The 24,014-nt window shown below is 39.5% G+C and overlaps 1 protein-coding gene across 4 annotated transcripts; it reads left to right on the forward strand.

The window, feature by feature from the left end:
- The first annotated feature begins 8,968 nt into the window (after nucleotides 1-8,968).
- On the forward strand, nucleotides 8,969-23,331 carry tfap2a (transcription factor AP-2 alpha). Of its 4 annotated transcripts, none has more exons than XM_078397719.1 (8): nucleotides 8,969-9,159; nucleotides 11,266-11,340; nucleotides 11,575-12,006; nucleotides 14,493-14,544; nucleotides 16,542-16,773; nucleotides 17,540-17,658; nucleotides 19,990-20,131; nucleotides 21,971-23,331. In XM_078397719.1, exons 1-8 carry the CDS (start codon nucleotides 9,109-9,111, stop codon nucleotides 22,260-22,262), a joined length of 1,395 nt encoding a protein of 464 aa, XP_078253845.1. In that variant the 5' UTR covers nucleotides 8,969-9,108; the 3' UTR covers nucleotides 22,263-23,331. The 4 variants fall into 4 exon arrangements, with proteins under 4 accessions (XP_078253845.1, XP_078253846.1, XP_078253844.1 ...); XM_078397718.1 differs by lacking the exon at nucleotides 8,969-9,159 and adding an exon at nucleotides 10,245-10,524; XM_078397721.1 differs by lacking the exon at nucleotides 8,969-9,159 and adding an exon at nucleotides 10,885-11,127.
- Nucleotides 23,332-24,014: the final 683 nt, after the last annotated feature.

Genomic DNA, 24,014 nt, shown 5'->3' on the forward strand with positions numbered 1-24,014 from the left:
CTTGCACGTTAGACTCATGAGTGATACTCACTTGCAGAGTACATGCCAACATGCATAGACACATTTAGATATGTCCCTTCCCGCATAATATGGAAATATACTTGTTTTATTTCGATAAAAAAAGTCGCCCATACTGCTATCACATAATGTGTATCAGAGAGATTAAGATGCTGCTGCAGAGCTGATGCACAGATAGTGATCCATTGGTGAAAACAAATACTACGTTCGACTACTCATTCCCAGTGACAATCTCGGAGTTTTCGCTATTTTGAATCTGCGCGTTGATACACGTCCATATTAACCAGTTTTCGACGATGAAGGACCAAATTAACGCGGTGTGAAAATGCATCATTCTAACCTCTACTTCCATCCACCAACAAGATTGTCAAATATGTTGAACGAGATGTTACGAATGGGAAAAAGCTTTACAGAAATCACTACATTGATTTTTAATACTTTCTTAATACACACATTAACTTAAATAAAACAAAAGACGCGAAGTGCTGGATTAACTCAACGGATCAGGCAGCATCTCTGGAAGATTTGATAGGCAACCTTTCGGATCGGGACCCTAGTCTGAAGTCCCGACCCGAAACGTCGCCTATCTATATCAGTCAGAGATGCTGCTTGACCCGCTGACTTACTCCAACACTTTTGGTCTTTTTTTTTGTAAACCAACACCTGCAGTTCCTTGTGTCCACACTTAACTAAACACTGTTCTAAAATATTCCTTTGGAAACGTCGCTCTGCGTCGGCGAGTTCCGACAACGAACACCTTCAGTATCATACATTTGACGAAGTTTACCACCTAGTTATATTTTGATCATTAGCCATCGCACACAGTTAAAGTATAACACTTCAATGCCATGTTCTGAGACTACCGTTGATGATTGGAACGGTGGATAGCCAGTGCTCGGTTGCGTATCCATATTTATTCGATGTATTCTGAGAAAAGGGCTATTGCAATTACTGTGTGCTCTCTATATCGTGGGAATGTATTGATCTGCACCTATATTTTGAGTTCGCTGGCCGTTTTACGATCCAAAGAATATTTCCCCAAACATAGTCAGAAATAGCAACTCGGAAGAAGCCTCGGGGGGGGGGGGGGGGGGGGGGGTTGTTCATCGACGTGGTAACTTCGTGCCTGAAGTATCGAAATACCTCACTTCTAATCGGCGTTGAAGCACTAATTTAAGTAACTACGGAGCATTTCGGGGTATGTATCGCGATGGAGAGGCTCAATGGGGAGAATATTCGAAGACTATTCGCAAAAGTCGCTGCGTAAACGAACGCATAGTTTTGGAGACGAGTTGGAGTCATGTGTGATATTCCTTGAACCCTCAGATTTCCTCGAATTTGCATCAACTAAATAGTAAACAGGGCAGAGGGGGCGGGGGGAGGGGTTGAGAGAAGTGCTCATCAAAATACAATCCTTAATTATTTGGTTGCGTCTTAAGGTGGATGTCTTGGAAAGGTAGATCCGGAATCACAACTGTCAATTTGACTTATCAGAAATGTGTCATTTATCACCGCACATATACTGTGCAAAATTATTAGGTGTGATATGTCAGTGTAAGGAGGTTGTCACTTCAGTTCCAGTGAGAATTCACAATACTGGTTAAAGATAGTTTAAGCATTTCGTTCCTAAATGCGTCAGTGTAGGTATTTATTCGTGAATAAATTCCACACAGACTTGTTTTCCGAATGCAGGTTTGCATTCTGTAATTGCTGCCGCGTACGTTTGAAACAAAACTGGGAAACAACAGTTACCTATATTTGGGTAATTTTAGGAAAAAAAATAATCCTGCTGTGCTTTAACGAAGTTTAATCCAGAATTCACCCCCCAAAAATAAAACGGCAGCAATAAAGCATTACGAAGAAAAACACGGCATATTTACCGATTATTTAATTGAATGGAAGATTTCAAAATGACATTTACATTATTTTTTAATATTTAACTGTTAAGTGATTGCCAGGTTTTGGTTCTTGAAAAAAATAACACCAAATCTGACCAGGGATCCCAAACATTTTCTACCCCCTCACTCACCTGGACGGTGACACAGGTGAACACAATAATATTGCACCAAGTTATTGAGTGTTATAGCTCCTGGTATGGCGCGGACATTTATACCCATGAGTAATTAAAAGCGCCAGCATACTTTTATGCACTAATACAATTCAGAAGAACCAAAATATTTGGAACTTCCTACACAGTTGCTGTAGCCAACGGTGCCACGGCAACTGGTTGCCAATATCTTGCGTTGCTGCAGAAAGTTTTTTGTTCAATCGCAAACTTTGAACAAGCTAGCCAGAATCAACCAGGAACATGGAAAAGGTGCCGGTAATAAAATGTAAACAACGATTCGCTTCCCTGGTTCTTTTTCTCCCACTCTAAACGCTAACAGAATAAATTGATGGCAGCATTGTAATTAATTTGTGAGGTGTACTAATTCTGGTAACTTGAACCGGCCGGTATAATCTTTCTAAGTGCTGGCAGCTCCGGTGGGGATTCGCACATTTTATGCTTCATTACTCAAGTCAAGCGCCTCCTTCTCAGTATATAACCTGCTTGCACGCTGCCATTTGAAATTAGAAGCGAGATTAACAATCAGTATCGACAAAATATAACTTTTTTCATGACCAGATTTTCAGAAAACAAATATAATTATTTATCGCACCCGAGAATTCTTTAATTTGAAAGATGCTCTCAGCGTGGTTGTTGCAATCGTACAGTTCAATGTTCGGGAATATATCTTGTGGTCATCTACGAAATGCTTAGCAATGTTCACTTACACACACGACCAGTGTACCAGAGAAAGAATTAGATCCATTATTGCCGTTGACGGTTTATTTCACTAGCTAAATCTAGGCCAGTTGTTGCCTGGTCAGTTTTAAAATACGCTGAGACAAAATTAAAGAGAAATCTATTTAATCCATAGGTGTATTTGTACTTGGAAAATAGTTAAGAATAGAATGATAAACTTCAATGAACTAATATGTTAGTCTAGTAAAAAAATGCAAGGGGACGGGGCACTGTGGCACTTTTACAAGACACGTGAGCAATGCACACTATTCCTGTATGAGCTAGAAGTTACATGACTCATGTTAAAAATTCTGCATTTAATAGTCCTTGGCATCCATCAAGCTGTGGACATCGAGCATAGGTTGAAGTGGGTGCACGAAGTAGTCATAATCAGACTATTATGTATTATAGAGATGTTTGTCTAATCTGCGCGCGTAATCTACAAGCGCCAACGCGCAATATGTTATCTTGGAAAATGCATACATTTGAAATAAAGTACAAGACTAATACAGTTACAACGCGTAAAGATGACACACATGTAAGACACACGTGAAAGACTGTACCGTGGGAGATGGTAGCCATGCCATTAAAGAAATTACCCGCATACTGTAAAACCTTTGAAGGGGCATGAGACTGCGTTATCGGAGTACAGAGAATGATAAGAACATGTTCACAACAGGAGATATGGCAAAAATATACAGAAATGTGTAATGTATCAAACGCCTCTGTGTTGACATTTTTGTATTTCTTTAACAGACTGACACCGTGCGATGAAGTGTAACTGACACTGAAGGGGAATCTTAGGAAAGCTAATAGACTTTTTAACGTTGCAACAAGCCATTCACCCAACATAAGCGGGCTGTGGAATAAATACGTTCGTATTAAGGGGCTAACAGAAGGAATTTCTTTTTTTAAAACGTTGGAAAATAACAAAACAAAAATGCTTATGGTCTAAGGTCATAAATGCGCCCACTAGTCCTAATTAGATTAAGTGATTAAGGAATGGCTTCAGTTTAATAGCCCCAGAATCACGATATGACACTCAGCCAAGTAGAGAATATTTTTGTAAGGTGGTCAGTAGTATACTAGTAAGTAGATTTACTTTATTTCAAAAATACAAAATCAAAGTGCTTTAGCACCATGAGATTGGCACAGAATAGTTGTAAAGTTAATGTAAAACAGCTGCCACCATTAGCACTATGGCTACGGTAAAATCGACAGCAAGGTGAAAAAAATCAGCTATATTATTTTTTATATAGTACTATTTTCTCTATAATCATATGCCGCTTATGTACGTATTACCCATAACACGGGGCTAATATAATGGTTTCAATTTATTTATTCGATTGGCTACTATTTGCTCAAAACCGCGCCTCGGATCTTTTACATACAATTGGGTCCCACGGTGTAACCATCTTGATGTTTTAAATGCTGTTAATACTTTGTCGAGGCGCTTTTAGAAATAATGGCATAAATAAATCTAAGCGCAATATTAACGAACAATGATAATTCACAGAATATAAAGAATAACCAGCAAGCTCCGTCGCCAACGCAAAGAGACAAAATAGGGTGCACTCTACTTGGAATGTAGAGGGGACGCAGCAAATCGAAGTGGATCTTAATGCTGCACATAGGTCCCTTTTGTTATGCGTGTACGGCTTAATATAAGATCGAAAAGGGAGCAAAGAGAGATAGAGCGAAAAATAAAACGTTCCAACCACTTGTTGAAGTCAATTCCTTCCCCTGTCTGTTTTCTGTCCATTCTTGGCAACTTCTGCAACTTTTAGATAAGCTTTGAATCTGTTCTACCTGAGTAACCTTCCCCTCCCCCATCATCCAAAAGAGACTTCGCAGCATTCCCAGTAATTGCAGATGTCTTTTGCAGGTAACAATAAACTCCCCCAAATTCATTGCAACAGAGTTCCTGCAGTCATGAGTAGGTTTGTGTGTGTGTGTGTGCGTGTGTGTGTGTGTGCGCGTGTGTGTATGTGTGTGTGTGTGTGTGTGTGTGTGTGTGTGTGTGTGTGTGTGTGTGCGTGGGTCAAGATGAGATCTGGTAACTGATGGAAGTTCTGGACGTAGAGGTACATATCGGTTGTAAATCCATCAGTGGTGAGACAGGCTGTTAGATTCTGACATTCCTGACGAGTACGCAGGCGCAGGCAGGTGGCACCCAGCACATTATGACCAGGTGAGATGATTCTGTAAAGGTAAAAGGAGAAATTACTCAACAGTTCGCAGATCATTTGACGACACCACGGACATCTCCAGGCAATATGTCGATTCTGGGCAAAATGAGCGACTGGCAGGTATGTGGAAAAACATATTAACTACACGGCTTCAACATCACAACCTGTGTTTCACTAGTTGCTGAAAGTTGTTCTTTAAGCAGTGCATCATATTCTATTGCGCGCACACGTACAATGAATAAATCCGAACAGTTGGGACAAAGAATTAGCAACTTGAAGTGCAAAGTCCAAACTTTTTACCAGTACTTGTCTTTACCTGGTTGACGTAAGCGAGATAAACTTGTAATTACTCTGCGGTTGAATGAAAGGACGATTTAATCATTCCGAACAGCTCTAGTCAGATAAAAATCATCTAAGTTTTAAATACATGATCAGTCTATTTCTTTCCTGGGGGCTATGAAAAACTTTCTTTAGTAATGTGTTATAACCCCTTTTCCCTTTGTCTTCTGTGTTTTGCATTAAACTTGTAGTCAGTTTACAGTCGATGTAGTTCCCCAGATATGTAGCAAACGCACCATTAGAGCCATAGTCACTACAACTATCAGCAAATTATAGTGCGATTCAAAACCAAGAAAGAGTAGAGGTTACTTCAACATTTCATCTCAATCCTTGTTTCATTTGTATTACACTGAACAATGGTACTGAGTTGCTATTCTTAGACAAGTAGGAAACGTTGAATAAAATGGAAGTTCAATTTTATGTTTCTTATTTTTATTGTTAATTACTGCATGTTGATTACAACTTGAAACTACTTACAAAGTATTTAATTAATTTTGTTTATTGCAAAACCTACTTGGTAATCAATTATATTGATATCGGCATGAAAACATGAGATTTTACTATTTACGCCAAACATTTGAAGTTTTAACTTTCAGTGAAACAGCAATCATAGATAACTTTTGTGAAAAATAACTACACTTCACACACTCCGAATTATATTATGAATTGTGCAGCTCAAAATATATCCAGAATTTAAGCATCGGGTGGATTAGTGTGTCAGTGATTCCAGTGTAATTGGAAGATTGTGTTAAATGCACATACCCATAAGTCTCCAAATTGCAACTGCTTAAAAGTTGGAGTTATGTGCAGCAAGCTTCTATGATAGGTCGGGAAGAGAGGTGGTGAAGATGAGACACTGGACATAGTGTGTAGCATGAGGAAGTTCTTATGGAGTGAGAAGGAGGCATTTTATCACGTAAAACGAGGTAACCTCTACTTTAAAAAGTTTGAGAGATGCTGTCAACATTAGTACTAATTATATCCAAAGTTACTGAGATCTGTCTGTCCATGTAACGTCCACGTAACAGCAGCTGTTTTCAAATATGCATTTGAATATTCTACAGTTAGTTAGTTTAATATTTTCACCGGGAAACGAAAAGTTATCAAAATGACCAAAACACAAGCTCAGTTTAGATCAGGTACTTCTAATGCGTAAAATATGTCATAGGGCAGTTGTTAAGATGTGTGTTTGTATTTTGGTCATCACAGATTTCAACTTCTTGCGTTATGGTCAGTGAAAAATGCAACAGGTGTGCAGAGAAGTTAAATACTACCCTTAAAGAATATATCCGGCGAATTTAAAACTAGTAGGGAGACTATTTTAATGCGTATAATCTCAGTTCAGTAATTAAAGAAATAATATTCCGATTCGATTTTGTCCACCACGTCGAAAAACGGGCATTTGTTTCAAAGGAGCAGCGTCTCCTTATGGCTAGGCGACGATTCCCATTTAATTAAAATGCTAGCCATTGGGGTGGAGGAGGACGGTGGTATAGGGCGGATGGAGTAAATTTCACAACTTTATTTTTGTTCTCAAATACTTTCACAAAAAGAAGCCACTATAACTATTCGTTTAAAGTTGTTCCTACTTATCTGTAAAATTGATTTGAATAAGTCATTGTCCTTTGATACACTAGTTAATCAGAGGATCATTTAATGGAATAAAAATCTTATAGGAGCAGAAATTTGCGCGGAATTCCAAATGAGCCCCCTAGTGAATAAATTAATACCATAAAGTTTAAACGACTTTACAACTAACTAGTACCATATGGTATGTTAAAGTCCATCGTATTATTTAAGCTAAACTAACATGACTTAGTTAATTCTATATTCTTTAAATTAACAGTCCTTTGGTCACTGACAAAATCACCCTGCCAGATAATGCCCTGAACGTTGATTATATGAAATAATTACGTTTTATTCGAGAAATTGGACATATTGAGATATTGTCTCCCCTCCAACTGAAAAGACAACCATTTTAGATAAGTCAAACGACATGTCCCGAATAAACACTTAACAACTGAATGTAAACAGGTTAATGAAAACTTCACGAAAATCTGAAGGCGAGGTAGTATTGGTTGAAAGTGACTTTTGAGAAACGAAAGTATTAAGCAAAAAACATACACTAGGTGATCACAGAGTCTATGAACGCATTATATTAGCTCGATAGACAAGCAATTGTCAATATACAATGTATATAACTATATACATTATATATATGTGTGTGTGTGTGTGTGTGTGTGTGTGTGTGTGTGTGTGTGTGTGTGTGTGTGTGTGTGTTCAGGCTTAAGTAAAAGATGTTTACCTCGCTTTAGCCGCAATGTTGACCGTGATTCTCCCACAAGATGAGGGTGGAAATTATTTTTCATCGAGTATCAAAGGATTTGGTCATTTGGAGCGAGATATCTTGAAGCGGTTGATATTTCGGATCTTCTAATTAAAGACAATAGGTCTTGATGACATCTTTATCCCGGAGCTCCACCAAAAATGGTAATGTAGATTAATTGAAGACGACGCCTAAATCTAACCACGCAGATTACCTGTGTTGAGTTTTAACTTTACACACTTTGTCACCTTGGAAGAAATACCTTGTGTCTCAAATCATAATTGAAAGTCAATAAGCTATTTATTATGATAATAACTTTTAACGTGAAACGCAGCAAAACGATTAGCAAGGCGGCGCTGATTCGAAATAGTTTTCTTTTAAGTCACTGTTTATCCGTGGTCCTAAATAGCAGCCTGATTTCCACATCAATTGACGGCAAACCCACACTTTACTTGCTTGTTATTTAAAGCCTGGAAATATCAAAGAGAGGTAAATTTCGAATGAGGTTCTTCGGAACAGACCTAGTGTTTGATCAGGATTCCGCAGAAGGCAGCCACCGAAATCATCTGATTAACAATGCGTTTTAGAACCGCTTCATTCCGCCGTGGTGATAGACCTAAAGTCTCCTAGAAATAAATTGCATGATGATAAAAAAAAACAGGGGTTTCTTTACCTGCTCCATCTGAACTTCCCCGGGGAGATGGTGTAAAAATAGCAAGCGTAATGAAATCGCTGTCAGTTCGTAATCTATTTAAGCACATCCATTGTAAAATGCTAAATCCATTTATTTATTAGACCACAACAAGAAAGGAAGTTGGGTGCTTGATGCATAAAGGCGTATGACATTAACAGCTGTTTGGAAAAAAAAACATGTATTGTATTTATTATTATGGCGAGGATTTCATTAACTTGGTAAAAATTTAAAATGCACTTCATCTAGGCCAGTTGTTTTTATTAAAAAAATAAAAACTGTACTTTAAACAATTGAACCTCCTATGTTTCAATGAGATTATGAGTCTCTTGGGAAAGTATCGTCGTATAAACTAAACACTGAATCATCATCTGTTGGGGAAAGAGTTTCTGCGCATTAACACAATGGCCGATAAGTCAAGATTTAACAATTTGGGATTCCAATTCAATATAACAAATGGCCCGATGTGCATGTATAAGGTGCCGTGCACCTCACAATGTATTTATGTTGACGTCCATTATCAGGGCAAAGCACTGTACCTGTGTCCATTGGAGCAGTAATGCGGTAGCATGAGTGTTTGGCTGGCGTTCATATGCTAATTGGGCTGTTATTAGCAAGTTACTAAAGAGCTGAGAGGGGAACTCGATCGACCATTAGAGGGAGATCTCAGAGCACATACGGAGCTCTAAACCAACACACACTCTCTGTACAGGACTGTCCGCTTTCTGATACACCCAGCCAGCCACTTTTGCACCAATCCATGAGAATGCTGTGGAAATTAGCGGACAATATCAAATATGAAGAGTGTGAGGTAAGACATTTTATACTAACTTTTATTTTTTAAATGCACTTTTCAGTGCCCCGCCGAGGTAACAAATCATCTCTACATCACATCCAATGTAAATCAAATATTGCTTAGGACTTATTTAAGCATTAAACATTATTCCACAAATAGATGCAGCGAAAACTAAACGAAGCATTCAGACATTCGGCTTGAAAACGCAACAAAATAATGCAACCTCGGACTATTGTGTGCAGACCTATTGTGTGTCAGTAGCTCTCATTGTAAACAATGTAAAAAACGAGGTTTAAAAAATCCGATCATTAGGTAAAAAAATCTGAAATATGACTAACTGATAAATCTCGCCGCAAACTTTCGTTTGTAGATATTTCAAATAAATATTTAAAAGAGCGGTTGTTGAGTACGGTTTCGATTATAAATGCAATTATTTTTTTTATGTTTATTTATCCACACTATAGTCATAAAGCGATGTAGCGAATTCAGATGTCGTTGAAAGCAGTGTAAGATTTTGTAGTAAACTTCAATGAATAGATATCAACAAAAACAATGTGTCCGCCTGTTAATAAACGTTCATTTCCTTCCCTCCTCCCCAAACCACCCAATGAAAACAATTGAAATTTGCACGAAAATATTCTGTTGTCGTTATGATTAAAAGATTTGTGTAAATATATATATGTGTGTGTGTGTGTTGTATGTGTGTAAAGACGGCATTATGTGTGTAAAAACGGCATTAGACAGTAAGGTAGTAATGGCTAAAGGCCTTGACTATACCCGGATTGAGAAAGTTGATCTGCAGAGTTTGCTAGGTATTATTTAGGGGAGTTGTTTTTTGTAGTTGTACAGCCGGTCAAACGGGTTTACAGAGCCAGGCTGGAAGACAGCTCATTCCAGGAGCTGAATTAGACAACCCTTGAGTTTCACTTTTCCCTTTGGAACCGAAGTCGCTTTTTTAAAAAAAGGTTAAAAAAAAGAAAGCAGAGAAAAGTATGAAGGGTCGACGCGATTTTCCGGCGAAGAGAGTTAACGATCAAAGCTGAAATCCGTTTATTTGGAACTGGCTTCGAGCAGAGTTTAGACAAAAGTGGTGGTTTTTTTCAGGATCGCTGTAGGGAGCAGCCCTGCGTAGAATTGCGTGGAAACGAATGAGGGCTTCGGAGACTCCATAGTCTCTCTGTTGCTCCCCCTGTCTCTTAACTTTTAACCCATTGTACGATGGACCAGGCTACTAGTGACACAGGCTCAGGGCAGAACACGTCTCCGGGAAAAGATCTGAAAAGGAAGAGAGCTGAGAACGCGGGTAGACTCTCCCCAGCCAGGAAGCGAGTGCCCGCCGACATGCCTTTAGCATTCTCTGGATTTTCACACGAAAACGAGGTGCAAATTCCTTCTCGTGTCAGCCTCTTCATCTCTCTTTCTCTCTCTCTCGTTCTTTTTTTTCCATCTTTCTGTCGCCATCCCTTTCCCCCCATCTTTTCCCCACTCTATCTCCCCCTCTCTCTCTCTCTCTCTCTCTCTCTCTCTCTCTCTCTCTCTCTCTCTCCCTCTCTCTCTCTCTCTCTCTCTCTCTCTCTCTCTCTCTCACACACACACACACACACACACACACACACACACATACACACTTTCGCATGCCCTCGATCACTTTAAAATGTTCTCCTCTTCCCTGTGATTCGTCAGACCCACCGGTGTGTCCCCCTCTTTTCTCTCTCTCTCTCTGATTAGATACACTGAATCTTTATTCAATGGACGTCATTTATAACAGACACAGCCTTCAGTTGCTTTCTCGCTTCACGCTTGATTTCCGACCATTCTCCCCTTATTAAGTATTCGTGTAATATTAATAGTCATGAATATTTGCCATTATGTGCGTACTTGAAGCCGCTGCTCCTTGTTAGTGGAGGAGAGAGGGAAAAAAGTTTGAAAAAAAAATCTATCGACGTGACGCCCTGAAACTAGACACAAATGTGATTTTTTGATGTGTGTTATTCCCAATGAGGACATTTTTCAAGTACTGATGGATTCCGCTCCCTTGCTCCTGCATGTGACTCCCCGGCGTTGTGATCGTGTTGTAGTTGTATAGTACTGGACTGTTTTTTTCCAATTTTCCCACTCTAGGTCTCTCTCTTTTTTCCCCCTGACGAACTCAGATCAGACTGTCCGCAGATGTTAGTGCACAGTTTCTCGGCTATGGTGAGTTACAGTGAGATGCCACTAGATTTAAACAACCCCCCAACTGGTAGCACTTTCGGTTTTGAACCCTGTGGAATAATATTTTGCTGAATTCGCCCCATTTACCACGTATTCCTGTTACGGTTAAAACTTATGAATGCAATGATGCCAGCAGAACGAATATGCAATGGCAGCAATTATTTTTAAATTTTATTATTATTTTTAATGCCATCTCAATGTCTGATTTCGTTGCAGGATCGCCACGATGGGACCAGTAATGGGACTCCACGTTTGCCCCAGTTAGGGACGGTCAGCCAGTCTCCATATTCGACCGCCCCGCCGCTGTCTCACACACCTAACACGGATTTTCAACCACCTTACTTCCCTCCACCGTATCAACCCATCTACCCGCAGTCGCAGGACCCTTATTCCCATGTGAACGACCCCTACTCGCTCAACTCTCTGCACCCGCAGCCGCAGCCGCAGCACCCGACCTGGCCGCAGAGACAGAATCAAGACGCGGGCATCCTGCACCAACATCGGGCTCTCCCGCAGCTGGCCGGTTTAGACCCACGGAGGGACTATCGGCGGCCTGAGGTCCTACTCCACAGCACCCATGGACTCGATTCCGGCCTTGGAGATTCATTGCCCATCCACAGCATTGCACACTCCATCGAAGATGTACAGGTAACTTCTATGCAACCGCTGGGAGTTTTATTGTATATTTAATTTCATCCCCCTCCCAATTTCATCCCCCTCCCCCCCCCCCCCCCCCGTTGTTTAATGAGATATTTTCAAATCTGAGAGGGCGTTTCCCCCATGCAATACAAAAAAATTGCTTTGGCGAAGAATTGGTCTTCATTTAGCATTTCAAAGTAAAGTCAAACCATTTGAAGAGCTGTTTATAAGACAGCATAAAACCATCACATGCAATACAAACGGCCCATAACGCATTTGCTACTATACATTAAATGCAAACAGATTATTCTTTTCAATAGCCAAAATGGATATTCACGTCCTTCGATTAATTAAATTGAATGTTCCCGTTTTAACATTTTGTTTGTAATTTGTAAACAATTAGCCCCCACCAGAGTCCAGAGAAGTATGTGACTTGTTAAATCTTTCAGTTTGGCAGAACAGATTTATTTCAATCTGTACTTTCTGGAGTGCTTTATAGGCAAGAAGTGTATATTTCACCACAATTCTGAAGAAGCTTTTTAATTTCCCCCTCCCCTGAGGAAATTAGGGATATTTTGTTACGTGCATTGATTTACTGGAGTTAATTTCATATCTTTTGCTTATTGTGGAGTTATTATTATGGGGCATACAAAGGGCACATGCTTGCATTGTGTTAAATTGACCACTATTCAGTGGTGAAGAGAATTGAATTCCTAGGTTAAATCGTAATATGAATTTCTACCTTCAACTATAATCTGGAATATTTAGCAATAGATATCTATTAGCAATAGATATTGCTAATCTTGCAAACAAAAAAATGATGAAATGAAAACCAACCACCCCATTGGTCGTGTTAGTTTGAGGCAATGTTTTGTTTCGAAACACTGTAATTTCGTTTTACAAAAATGCAGATCTCAAAGCTCTCGTAAAATATTCATAAGCAAGAAACCATCATGCATTCACTTCCAAACAAATACTCATTATGAATGCTTAGTGCGATTGAAAGCTGTTCAACATTCCACTTAATACCTGCGGCCATACTTTGCTTAAATGTGACTGGCTCTTTAACACACATACGCGCGCGCACACGCACACAAACAAAAACCTGCTGTAAACAAGCCTAAAATGCAGCCTTAACTGTACGATTTGTGGTTCTGATTCTTCAGGAGAACATTTAACAATGCGAGTATTAATGTGTTGACCAACAACAAGCTGTTAAAAAAAAGAGAACACAGTCGATCTGAATAATTCAGTTCATTTTGTGCGATTGTATCTGTGTGATACAAGAATTAGAAAGCCCTTACTTATTGTCCAATATTTATATTTCAGTGGTGTGGGAGAGCCTGCCGCTTTGGAGTGTAATTGTTATAATGAAGCCTATTTAACACTCTGGTGTCAATTCTTCAGACTGTCAAAGTGGTGCCAATGTTGAACGTTTTTTTAGCAAGGTAGCGATTATCGCCTTTAACCACGATTAACGGGGAAATATATTATTTCTTCCCCTGTTAAAGTATACAGACTCGGGGATTATAAACATTTTAAGCAAAACGGTTCTTAGCTTTTGTTTCAATTAAAAAAATACCCTGAATCCAAGTAGGTCGTGTCAGTCTGTTGATTATTTTAAATGGATGCTAAATAGAGACACAATTCCAGCGCTAAGTTTAAGAATTGGTTTAAAACTAAACCTGCTTAAAATATATATTTAAAAAATACTATTGGGTTTAGGTTGCGTGTGTCCGACTGAACGACAGTTTGAGAGAAAAGAAACATAATGGGAAATCTGCAGATAATGCACTGGGTAACTGTAGATGGAAGGTGCAATAATAAATAACGAAGGGGAAAAATCAAAGCTGAATGAATGATGCTAGGTCGGTTACTGACATTGCAGCGGCGATTTGGAACTGACTGGTATTTGTAAATGAACTGGCGGCTCTGCGCTGATTGCCAATCGCTCAGTCTCGGTAGAATTCGTGTCAAATTGGCAAACATATCACGACACTGTATTGCATATCGATGTGGGAATGAGATTTGCTCTCACTTAATGGGCCCCATAACTAGCAAAAGCTGAGGCCAAATGCATTTCTGGAAAATAAGAACTGCTGGGGATGGGCAGTAGAAAGATTTACAATTCCCAGCCCCCCCCCCCCCCCCCCACACACACATAGATGCACACACAGACACAAACACACACACGTTGTACCTCACAAAGGGAGATGATCAAATAAACAATTCTCAGAACTGCAACCTTTTACCAAACACATAAAAATGCTACAACGAAAATTTAAATGATGTATTGACCAGGAAACGGGAATTATCAGGCTATGGTTAAATGCACGCGTTATCATATTTATTCAGAGGAATGTGCCAGGCAGTGGATGTATTTTAGCAACTTTTAACGTGACTCGGTTTCATACAGTTCCTGCCACAGTAATGACTGTTCGCCGTCTTTATTTCTGTAAGTTTGTGGTAATATTATTTAAACAATTCAATTTCAGCATATTGATGATCAAGGCATTAACATCCAGGACCACACCGTCATTAAAAAAGGCAAGTTCTGTTTTTTCCCCCTTCAAATCCAATACCTTTGCACTGACATTAATAGGGTCAATAGACCTTTACTGCTTTATATGAGTTTTGGTGTATATCGTACCTAATGACAAACCGAAGGATGAGGTAATTAAGAGAGAAATACGATGGTATTCTACAAAACACTTGCGTGTTTAAATTTTCGATAAGCACACACAAAATAATTCTGCCCTCTGCATCTCAGCCTCTGCACGTTGATGAGAACTTAAAGAATCCTCTACAGTTGTGCTCCGTTAATGAGCAAAGGAATTAGGGAGCATATAAATCAAACCAAATGCCCGAACTTGCAGAACCAATTATACTGTCGATTGGCGTTACATGCTTTTGAGGGTCTGGTTAGTCATGTGCGTTGGACATGTATTTATTTCTGTGGAGCTTTGCATGGGCAGTATGTATTATTTGCTTGGGATTCATAAAGAGCCGCCTGCTTCCCTTGCTTATTGAGATGTTCTTTCGGATTGATTTGATTCGAATTGGGTTGCATGCAATAGTGCGTGTGTGCACATTAATTCCTAAAACTTCAACATACGATTAAATGGTTTAGTTTCATCTTTCTGTTTCTCCAGGTTTTGTCACGTCAAATTACATGTGCAAGGGATAAATCTTAAGAGATGCTCTTTCCACGTCGACATGATAATTGGCTCTTTTATTAGTAATCTCAAGAGTTCGTTTAACTCCTATTGTCTCTGTTAGCCTCCCCAGAGCTATTAATGTCACAAGTGATCTATCCGGAACTAGGAACTCGACGCCTTCAAAGATCTAGAGTAGATTTCCAGTGGCATAAAGCGAGCCCCTAAGCAGTGCAGTTGATTGCGTTGCAACGGTGTTTTTTTTATGGGGGAGTGTGTGAAAGCAGCGTAGCTCTCAAGCCAGCATTTTAGACATGCAGTCAATAAAAAAAACGAACCCAATTGCTGCACTGGTGCTTTTTCCAAATTCGTGAATGAATTGTATTGTTTAGATCTAATTCGTCTCTAGTGATCAACATTCCACGATAGTGTCTTTTTATTCCGGACGGTTAGAACGACCCGTTGACGGAATGCAGGTTGTTTCCCGAAAACGGCGACTTTAATTTCCTGCCAATTATACCTTTGTTTTTTGTTGTGGTCGTTGCAATGAGCTGATAAATTGAAGTTATGAGTTGATGTGTTGGTGTTCCGGTATGTGTCCGTCTGGTTTGCCGACAGAAGCAATGATTCTTTCTTCCGTGTTGAGTGTTGTAGGATGTAGGTCCAAATGCAGACTGCAACGGAGTAGAAATATCATTAGAATAAAACAGTACACTATTAACTATCCCACCGTGCTTACATGATTACAAAATAAACGCCTCGAAATTAATTTAACATATAACTCCAAGCACAAATATGGATGGAGCACAATTTAAAACGGTGTTAGCGATTTAAACGTACAATGTAGCACGAATATATTAGATTGAGTTCATTCTTGACTTGCCAAACAAGGAATCTATTTACGTTGTGTTGAATCACAGGAGCATTTTTTCTATTACACAATGGAAATGACTTTACTGTGATACTGACACGTTTCGAAATTGGTCTTGGCAGCAAAATGCAGTTAGGAAGCTAACTTTGGAAAGAATGTACAGTACATATAATAAAGACGTAGTTCACTTCAATTTGATCTGAATGCTGAAACGACCAGGTTTCATTTTGTTTGTCTTAAAATATACAATCTAAAGATACAATTCAGTGCAGGGGACATTGCATTAATGTGCATAGCGGACGCTGCTTCTGGTGACATTGAGTCCCACGAATAACACAAAGGTTTGATAGATTCGTATATGTCTAATCCTAAACGGTACAAACAAACTTGCCAAGAGGTTGGAGTTGTAGAGTTAGTGGGGACCAATATTGCGGAGAGTTGGAAAGTCACCTTTTTGATAGTTTGTGTAATGCTGGTCATGGGCTCGGGCACTGATCTGTTTGATGCTTCTGTTTCAGGTCCCATGTCCCTATCCAAGTCTCACAGTGGGGCTATCACCTCGATCTCACTTAATAAGGACGGGCTCTTTGGCGGGGTTGCGAACCCAAATGAAGTGTTCTGTTCAGTTCCGGGTCGCCTCTCCCTCCTCAGTTCAACATCAAAGTACAAGGTGACGGTGGCGGAAGTGCAGAGACGCCTCTCTCCGCCTGAGTGTCTCAATGCCTCGTTGCTGGGCGGAGTACTGAGGAGGTGAGGGCTATTGGCGCATTGGGCACCGTTCTAACCAGCTCAAGTTGGTGAAAACACAACGCTGAACACACCGCAGGGAAAACCGCTTTTTTTAGGCATAGATGTCACAGTTAAAATATTTCAGCCGTGTTACCGTTCTTTATTTTCGTTTTTTTGTTCATTAGTTTTATTTCCAACAACCACAATCACATTTTTGATGGGGTTGTTAATATTTGCAACGTATATAGTCTTTGTTTTTGACTCTGCGCATTGCCTTTGGATCGCACTGATCAATAGTTTCAAAAGCAGCCACTCGTTACTCAAATAAATCGAGACCAATATATATTTCTAAGATCAACTGCCTAAAAACATTTTAACAGTGTTAAGTATAAAACTTATTTGCAGTTTTGCATATAATTTGCTGTGACCTTTCCACACTTTGGATAACACACGACGGGTGCACTAATAGACAAAACAGTTTTATCAAATCAATTGATCAAAATCAATTCAAACATTGGTATTCAATTTAGGTTGGTTAACTTTGGAAAGAATGTACATGGGTTTGCATGTATCAAAGGTTTGCATTAAAAAGAAAAATAATGTTCAAACAGTCAACTAACATGTGATTGTTTGAAAACTTTTGGGGGTAATTCCCAAGTGAATATGTTCATTTTTTTATTTGCAATGAGATAGTTCACACTTTAGAATAACAAGTAAAAGGACGAGTTACATGAGGTGTGTGGAGTTACAATTTAACTAAGAGCTTCCCTCTATTTTTTAAAAATAGGGCGAAATCTAAAAATGGAGGACGGTCATTAAGAGAAAAATTAGACAAAATTGGATTAAATTTACCAGCCGGTAGACGCAAAGCTGCCAATGTAACGCTGCTAACATCACTTGTTGAGGGTAAGTGAATTTTATTGCATTTCCTTTTTAAGGATGAAGGCATTTGGGATGATTGTGGAGGAGCGAGAAATGCTGCTTTTGTGGAACCACGTGCCCTTATGTAATTTGCGCTGCCATACAGCAGTCATTGCCTTATGTTAACCCTTCAAAGTGCCGACAGAAAGGAGAAGTAACAGAGGTCCGCAATAGCAGTGAACATTGCAACGGTTGTCTTAGAATGTACACAGTAAGCTTCCGCCAGGGTTATTAGAAGAGGGAAGGGGCCTTGACATCGCCAGATGTGGTCAGAGGATGTGGTCGGGTGTGTTGCTGGCAATATGGGAAGGTTGCAAATCGTTGTTTTTGTTGTTGATGGGACGGAGACATATAGGAGGTGATAGGTGGATGGATTGCTTTGTGCATTTGGTGCTAATGTCCGAAATAACATCATGCGAATGAAGTTCTAATGACGGGCCCAAAGTCACTCTCGTGCCTCAATATTGTCTCCAGGAGTGTTGAGTTACAAAGTATAGAGTAGCACAGATGCTGGAGAAACAAGTTGAATGTACCTGATTTGGAGACTGAGATAATCAACGGATTATCCCAAAGCATTAGTTGGTTGGAGAATAAGTCCAAACCTTGTGACTTATTATTATTTGCCCCGTTGGATGTCTTATAATTGACCTTAAGAGTGAAAAGCGTTTGTGTATCTGTTTATAATTGATGTTCATTGTGCCCACGGTCTAGGCTGTAATATGGTTACAATAGACCAGTGTGTCAGGATAGTATGAAGCGAGGTACTTAAAGAAAATCATTAATCTGATTATGGTTTAGTTATAATTAGCCAGGAGTGGATTCACGCGTAGATGGTTTGCTGATGAATGTGTGACCAGTTGGATTTCTAAGGGCCAGGCTGTTGGACTGTGTCCTGTTGTTATTGTTTATGATCTGTTCCATTTTATGGAAACGAATTTCTGGACTGTGCCTTTGAAGCACTAATTGGCGCATGCGTCCTTCCGGTGCTGGCTAATAGCAGGAAGCCCTGCAGTAAAACCCAACTGGTTCAGGAAATTAAAACCAAAGGCTTTGAAATCAACAAAAAGACAGGGTTCTTGAGACTGATGTACCCTGGCCGTTTCACAGAAACTGACAAATATATGTGTTTTTTTTGCAATGAGTTCTTTTTCCAAAGTGCTTAGTTTGCAAATGTAAGAAATCATACATTATTTTACCATTGTGTCGACTAACTAATTGCAATGATAAAAACACGATAAATCGTCCGGAATGTTGATTATTTATGGTGCATTGCATCGAACGGCACATGCATTTGATTTGAATCATGTTTTTTTTTTAAAACACTCGGATTTGTTACATTTTGCCTGGTCAATGAACTGCTTATATATTTTTTTTTAAAGTGTAGTTAAAATGCAGTTGATACATGAGCAGTCTTTTATTTTCCAAATCGACAGAAGTTCAAACATATTCACACACGACTCATCCTTTTACAAAGTGCTGTCTGAAACCAGTCTGGGTCACAGGAAGCATACCGCTTTAATGTTTATGAGCTAACATGAGTGAAAAATAGCAAACGGCCATTTCTGTCCTGTACGACTACAATATGCTTTGTTGTTCGGTTGCTTCGGGTTTACGGAACACAGGCTTATGTGCAAGAGGATGTTGCATCGACATGGTTTGAACTGGCACTGAATGTATGACAACAAAAGAGATATTGTCAATTTATTTGATATCCTATCCAGTGCACTACTTAGCTCCTCGTAATGTCGTTAAATGACTCAGTGAAGCTTTCCAAGTTTTTTTAAATTGCATGCTTCAAATATTTAGTTTGTGACAAATGGTAGTATGAAGGTTCCAGCAGGGCACTTCTAAACTATTCTTTGCATTAAGATGCTGCAAGAATCTATGCGATTGTTAGACATCGCGCAATCCAATCTAAATATTTAAAGAGACACTACCATTTTGTTTTGATGCTGGATTGTACCGATAGTAAAGTGAAAAAAAGTGATCATTTTACACAAATCTGCAAACAACGTAACATGTGCCTACTTTATCTACGCCCTGTCATTGAATTTAATTGTCTTAATATATAGCTCTAACTAAATTTCAATAATGCGAGTAAAAAGGCAGCTACCTTTTACAGGGGTCGTAAAACGGGCTTTGAAGCACTTTAAATGTAATATGTAAAACAATTCTATTAAACATTTGGAGATCGGTTGCTGGTAGTGGTGTATCTGTTGTATCAGCCTACCGTCATCAGAATCAATTGTGATATATTAAAATTGGATCTGAGGCATCGACCTACATTTTGCACATGTCATTCATTCCCATGCCCAGGTGAAGCTGTGCATCTTGCTCGGGATTTTGGTTACGTTTGCGAAACGGAATTTCCAGCCAAAGCAATAGCCGAGTACGTCAACCGACAGCACTCCGACCCCAACGAACAAGTGACGCGCAAAAACATGTTACTGGCAACGAAGTGAGTCCTTCCGAATGAAAACTTCAGCTAAGTCCTCCCCCCCTCCCCCGCCCTCATCTCCCTCCCTCCTCCCCCTCCCCTCCTTCTCTCCATCTGCATTCGGGACTGCCATGAGCACCAGGGGATGTAGGTCACGAAAAACGTTTCGGGTTTGGGCGGGCTCAAAATCGGACAACATGACTATTCTGAAAATGCCAATTTGGTTTCTGACTAGTGATTAGTAATATGCGATGAGTGGCAAAAATTTTTTTCGCGTAGATTGTGAAAGAGTAGTCGATAACAGTCTGAACCTTGACACCTAGTGTGCTTTGCAGTGTATCATTCGTATTAATGTTGTGACCCATTGCTATCAATGCCAGCGCCGCCTGACTTGCCGTCCAACGCTTTCACTATTCGGAGCAGAGCAACCATCGTCATTTTGTGAAGTCACATATCAGATGGAGTTATTTATGCTTTAATATTTGCTCAGCGGTTAATAAGCATTATTTAGCAATCGAGTGTAGCCGGATTGCTTGGATGAAAAGGCACGTGTGAAAAGTAAATTATCCGTGCTGAAATGTTGGAGGAAATTTCAAGGCTTGTTTTCTAGCCTTTAATTAAGAATTTGAAATGTCACCGAAGGGCTTTGCGGTGTATAAGCGTTAGGAGGTTGGTGAAGCAATTTGTATCAATGGTTACAATCCCAGTGAAGTAAGCATTCTTTCAGAAGGTGTGAGATCTTTCGACTTCAGGCTTCAGAAATATGTTTTACCTAGATCCGAAGAGACTTTGAAAATAGATTCAGTACATTAAACGGTATAGAATCCCAAACATAGGTAAAAATTAGCACATCTAATCATAGCTATACCCACGGGCACATTCAGACGTGCGTACACGTGCACGCGTGGGCACGCACACTTACATGGAAAGGAGTATACAAGGGCGCATACACACACACGGAGTATGACTTGAGCTTTATGTGTTATAGTGATTGTTTTATACACACTAATTAATCTGATTATTTTCCAAGTCTATGGGCACTGGAGGACAATATAGCTCTTATTGCCCTCTGCATTCCATTATGTGATTTTGAAATTGTTCAACCGATTTGTCATGGAAAACTGTTATGTGGGGTGCACGCAGTGTATCAGAACCCCCAAAATGGAAACAATGATCAGTTCTGACCTCAGAGAACCACTAAGTGAAAACTAAATTGTCAGATAATAGATTTTGCTAATGAGCATTGTGAAACTCCACGTGATTTGCCCTATTAGAATGCACTGGATATCAAAATGGTTTTGTTTTAACTTCTGAAATTTTGTTTTTCTGTATTGAAAAATGCTCGAAAAGCCGCTAATTTATGCTAAACCGTGCACCCCGACTCTTATGCGACTGTTTCAAAAAATACCTATCAAGATTTTATAATGAAATAAATTAATTATTGGGAGCAATCGGGATCGATTTCATGTTAACATACCCATTAAAGATAATAATCGTCCATTAATCCACTCCAGAAGAGCAGACATTATCAAAAAACTGTCTGCTACAGCAATGTGGGGTGAAGTCTGAACGAAATTTCTCTTTAAAGCTGACCGCTATTATCCAGGGCAAACACATATCCCTAAGCATTGCCCTTTGTACCAGAAGTCTTTAAATAATGATCTTGTATTAGCCGTTTAATAACTCCCTACCTCTGCCATGAGTTTGGTTGAAGGGGCCGGAAGTTAACTTTAGTCGGGGTCCAAAATAAATGCTGAATAGAAGTTGTTGTCTCTCCATTCCTCCCCTCCCCCTTCCCACCCTTCTATCCCAGATAGATGCTGCAGTTTAAACATTACAACCTGTTATCTTAATTTTCAGACAAATCTGCAAAGAGTTTACAGACTTGTTGACACAGGACCGATCTCCTTTGGGGAATTCACGACCTGCCCCGATCTTGGAACCTGGCATTCAGAGTTGCCTGACTCACTTCAGTCTAATCACGCACGGCTTCGGCAGTCCGGCTCTGTGCGCTGCTATAACCGCCTTACAGAACTATCTTACCGAAGCACTCAAAGCCATGGACAAAATGTACATGAACAATACTCCTAACAACCACACGGGTGAAAATCCCAGTAAAAGCGGCGATAAGGACGAAAAACACAGAAAGTAGTCGAATAGCAAACGCACAACTTCCTAAAGGAACAAAACATTTAAAATTTGTCATATAGGTGTGACTGTTTTCCCCTCAACCTGGAACTCGGAGCCTTAGTGAGCAGAGAAGGCGATGAAGAATTTTGAACTGCTTTTTGAGAGAAAAAACACACGAGAAGTTTCTAAAACTTTTTACCGAGTTAAACCTTCATCCATCAGACTGCATCTTGACTGACATATCCCCGTTGTTTAAGTCTGTTAAGATTGTAGTCACAATCATTTAAAGAAGGTAACGAAAGCACATTTTATCAGTATTGTAAGTAAACTCGAGCAGTTCTACTGTCATAACTATCGTTGTTGAAAAAAGAATCCTCTAAAGTATTGGTCAATTTAACATCTATTGCAAGTTGCAGTTCACGGTATAATAAGGGAAACAGTGTTCATGTATGTATATATTTATTTATGTGTAATTTAATGGGAATTGTAAATATGGTGCGTCCGTTTAAACCTTTATTTTATTTATCTGGTGATATCGTTTATCTCCTGTTAGTGGGTTTTAATCTTCATCAAATACAGTAGATCTTTCCGTGATTTTATGGTACTTAGAAAGATATCGGGGGAACCCTGGGAAACACATTTTAGCCCTCTGTAGCATGTTGTGGCGATAAGCAGTTGAACAGAATCCAAAAGAGGGGGGGGGGGGGGGGAGAGAGAAACGAGTTTTATATGATAAGCATCGAATTTAGTTTATAATACCACAGAAATTCGAATTTAAGAATAATACCTAATTTTTTTTAATAAAAAGCATCTGTGATGTTTTTTTGTGTTTAAAAATATCCCATGTGTTGTGACAAAGGAATTATCTGACACCATGTCTTCTTTCCCTACTGAAAAACCAGAGCAATAAACTGATATTGTCTATAGAACGGTTTCGTATTTTATTGTTGATCTGACAGCATTTGGGACGAGCTGATATCTTGTGGCTAAATTGGAAACAGTTTTTAGCTGTATTATATAGAGTTGTGTTGGCAATAGTTTACATGCCTGTCGATGTATCATAGTCCTTTGTTACCCAAATAAATAAATATTTGATACGCTTTATGTCGATTTTTTTTTATTCAGTGGCTCTCTTTTGCCCAGGCGTATTTTTACTTGGCAGTATTTTCCTGCAGCCTTTCTGTATGGCTTGCAGTAATTGGGTTTAACTCTCCCTCGACAATTGCTCCCCTGCAATAAGCAGCTGAACCCATTGTTTCCCTCAAGTATAATAAAAAAAAACTTGAACTTCAAGTTAGAGTTGAATAGGCTTGCTCTGCTAGTTTATTGAGTCGTAATCAAAATAAATGATAAAAAGGTGGCGGTGGTGGGTTGGGAGGGTGGGGGTGACGGTCAGGGGTTGGCGGGGCGGGGGCGGGAAGGGGGTGGAGAGGGGAGTGCACTGTTCTTTAATGCCCTTAAATAATGTACCTAATGATGTGCCAAGTCACTAAATAAACTTTGTAGATTTCCATGATACTGTGGTTATAAAATGCCGATCTGCCGTTTAACCTGTTAACACTGTTTTCTCAATGACAGTGGGGGGTTTTTGGATAATGATAATAATTGTAATATTTTGTAGCGGACTTGCATGGAGACGTGTTGAGAGATATTGCTATATTGTTTACAGCTTGCGTTAATAAGTCGACCTGTCGACCAACCCCCTTCCCCACCCAAATTCAATGCATAAGGTTTATTTTTCATTGCTATAGTGCAGTGCAGCCAATAGATTTAA

The sequence above is a fragment of the Rhinoraja longicauda genome, chromosome 4, assembly GCF_053455715.1.
Source record: "Rhinoraja longicauda isolate Sanriku21f chromosome 4, sRhiLon1.1, whole genome shotgun sequence".
In the NCBI taxonomy this organism is placed as follows: domain Eukaryota; kingdom Metazoa; phylum Chordata; class Chondrichthyes; order Rajiformes; family Arhynchobatidae; genus Rhinoraja; species Rhinoraja longicauda.

Coding starts and splice junctions, on each gene's coding strand:
- tfap2a (XM_078397718.1), top strand. CDS start 10,363: ATGGACCAGGCTACTAGTGACACAGGCTCAGGGCAGAACACGTCTCCG. Junction 11,341..11,574: donor TGCACAGTTTCTCGGCTATG/GTGAGTTACAGT, acceptor ATTTCGTTGCAG/GATCGCCACGATGGGACCAG. Junction 20,132..21,970: donor AACATGTTACTGGCAACGAA/GTGAGTCCTTCC, acceptor CTTAATTTTCAG/ACAAATCTGCAAAGAGTTTA.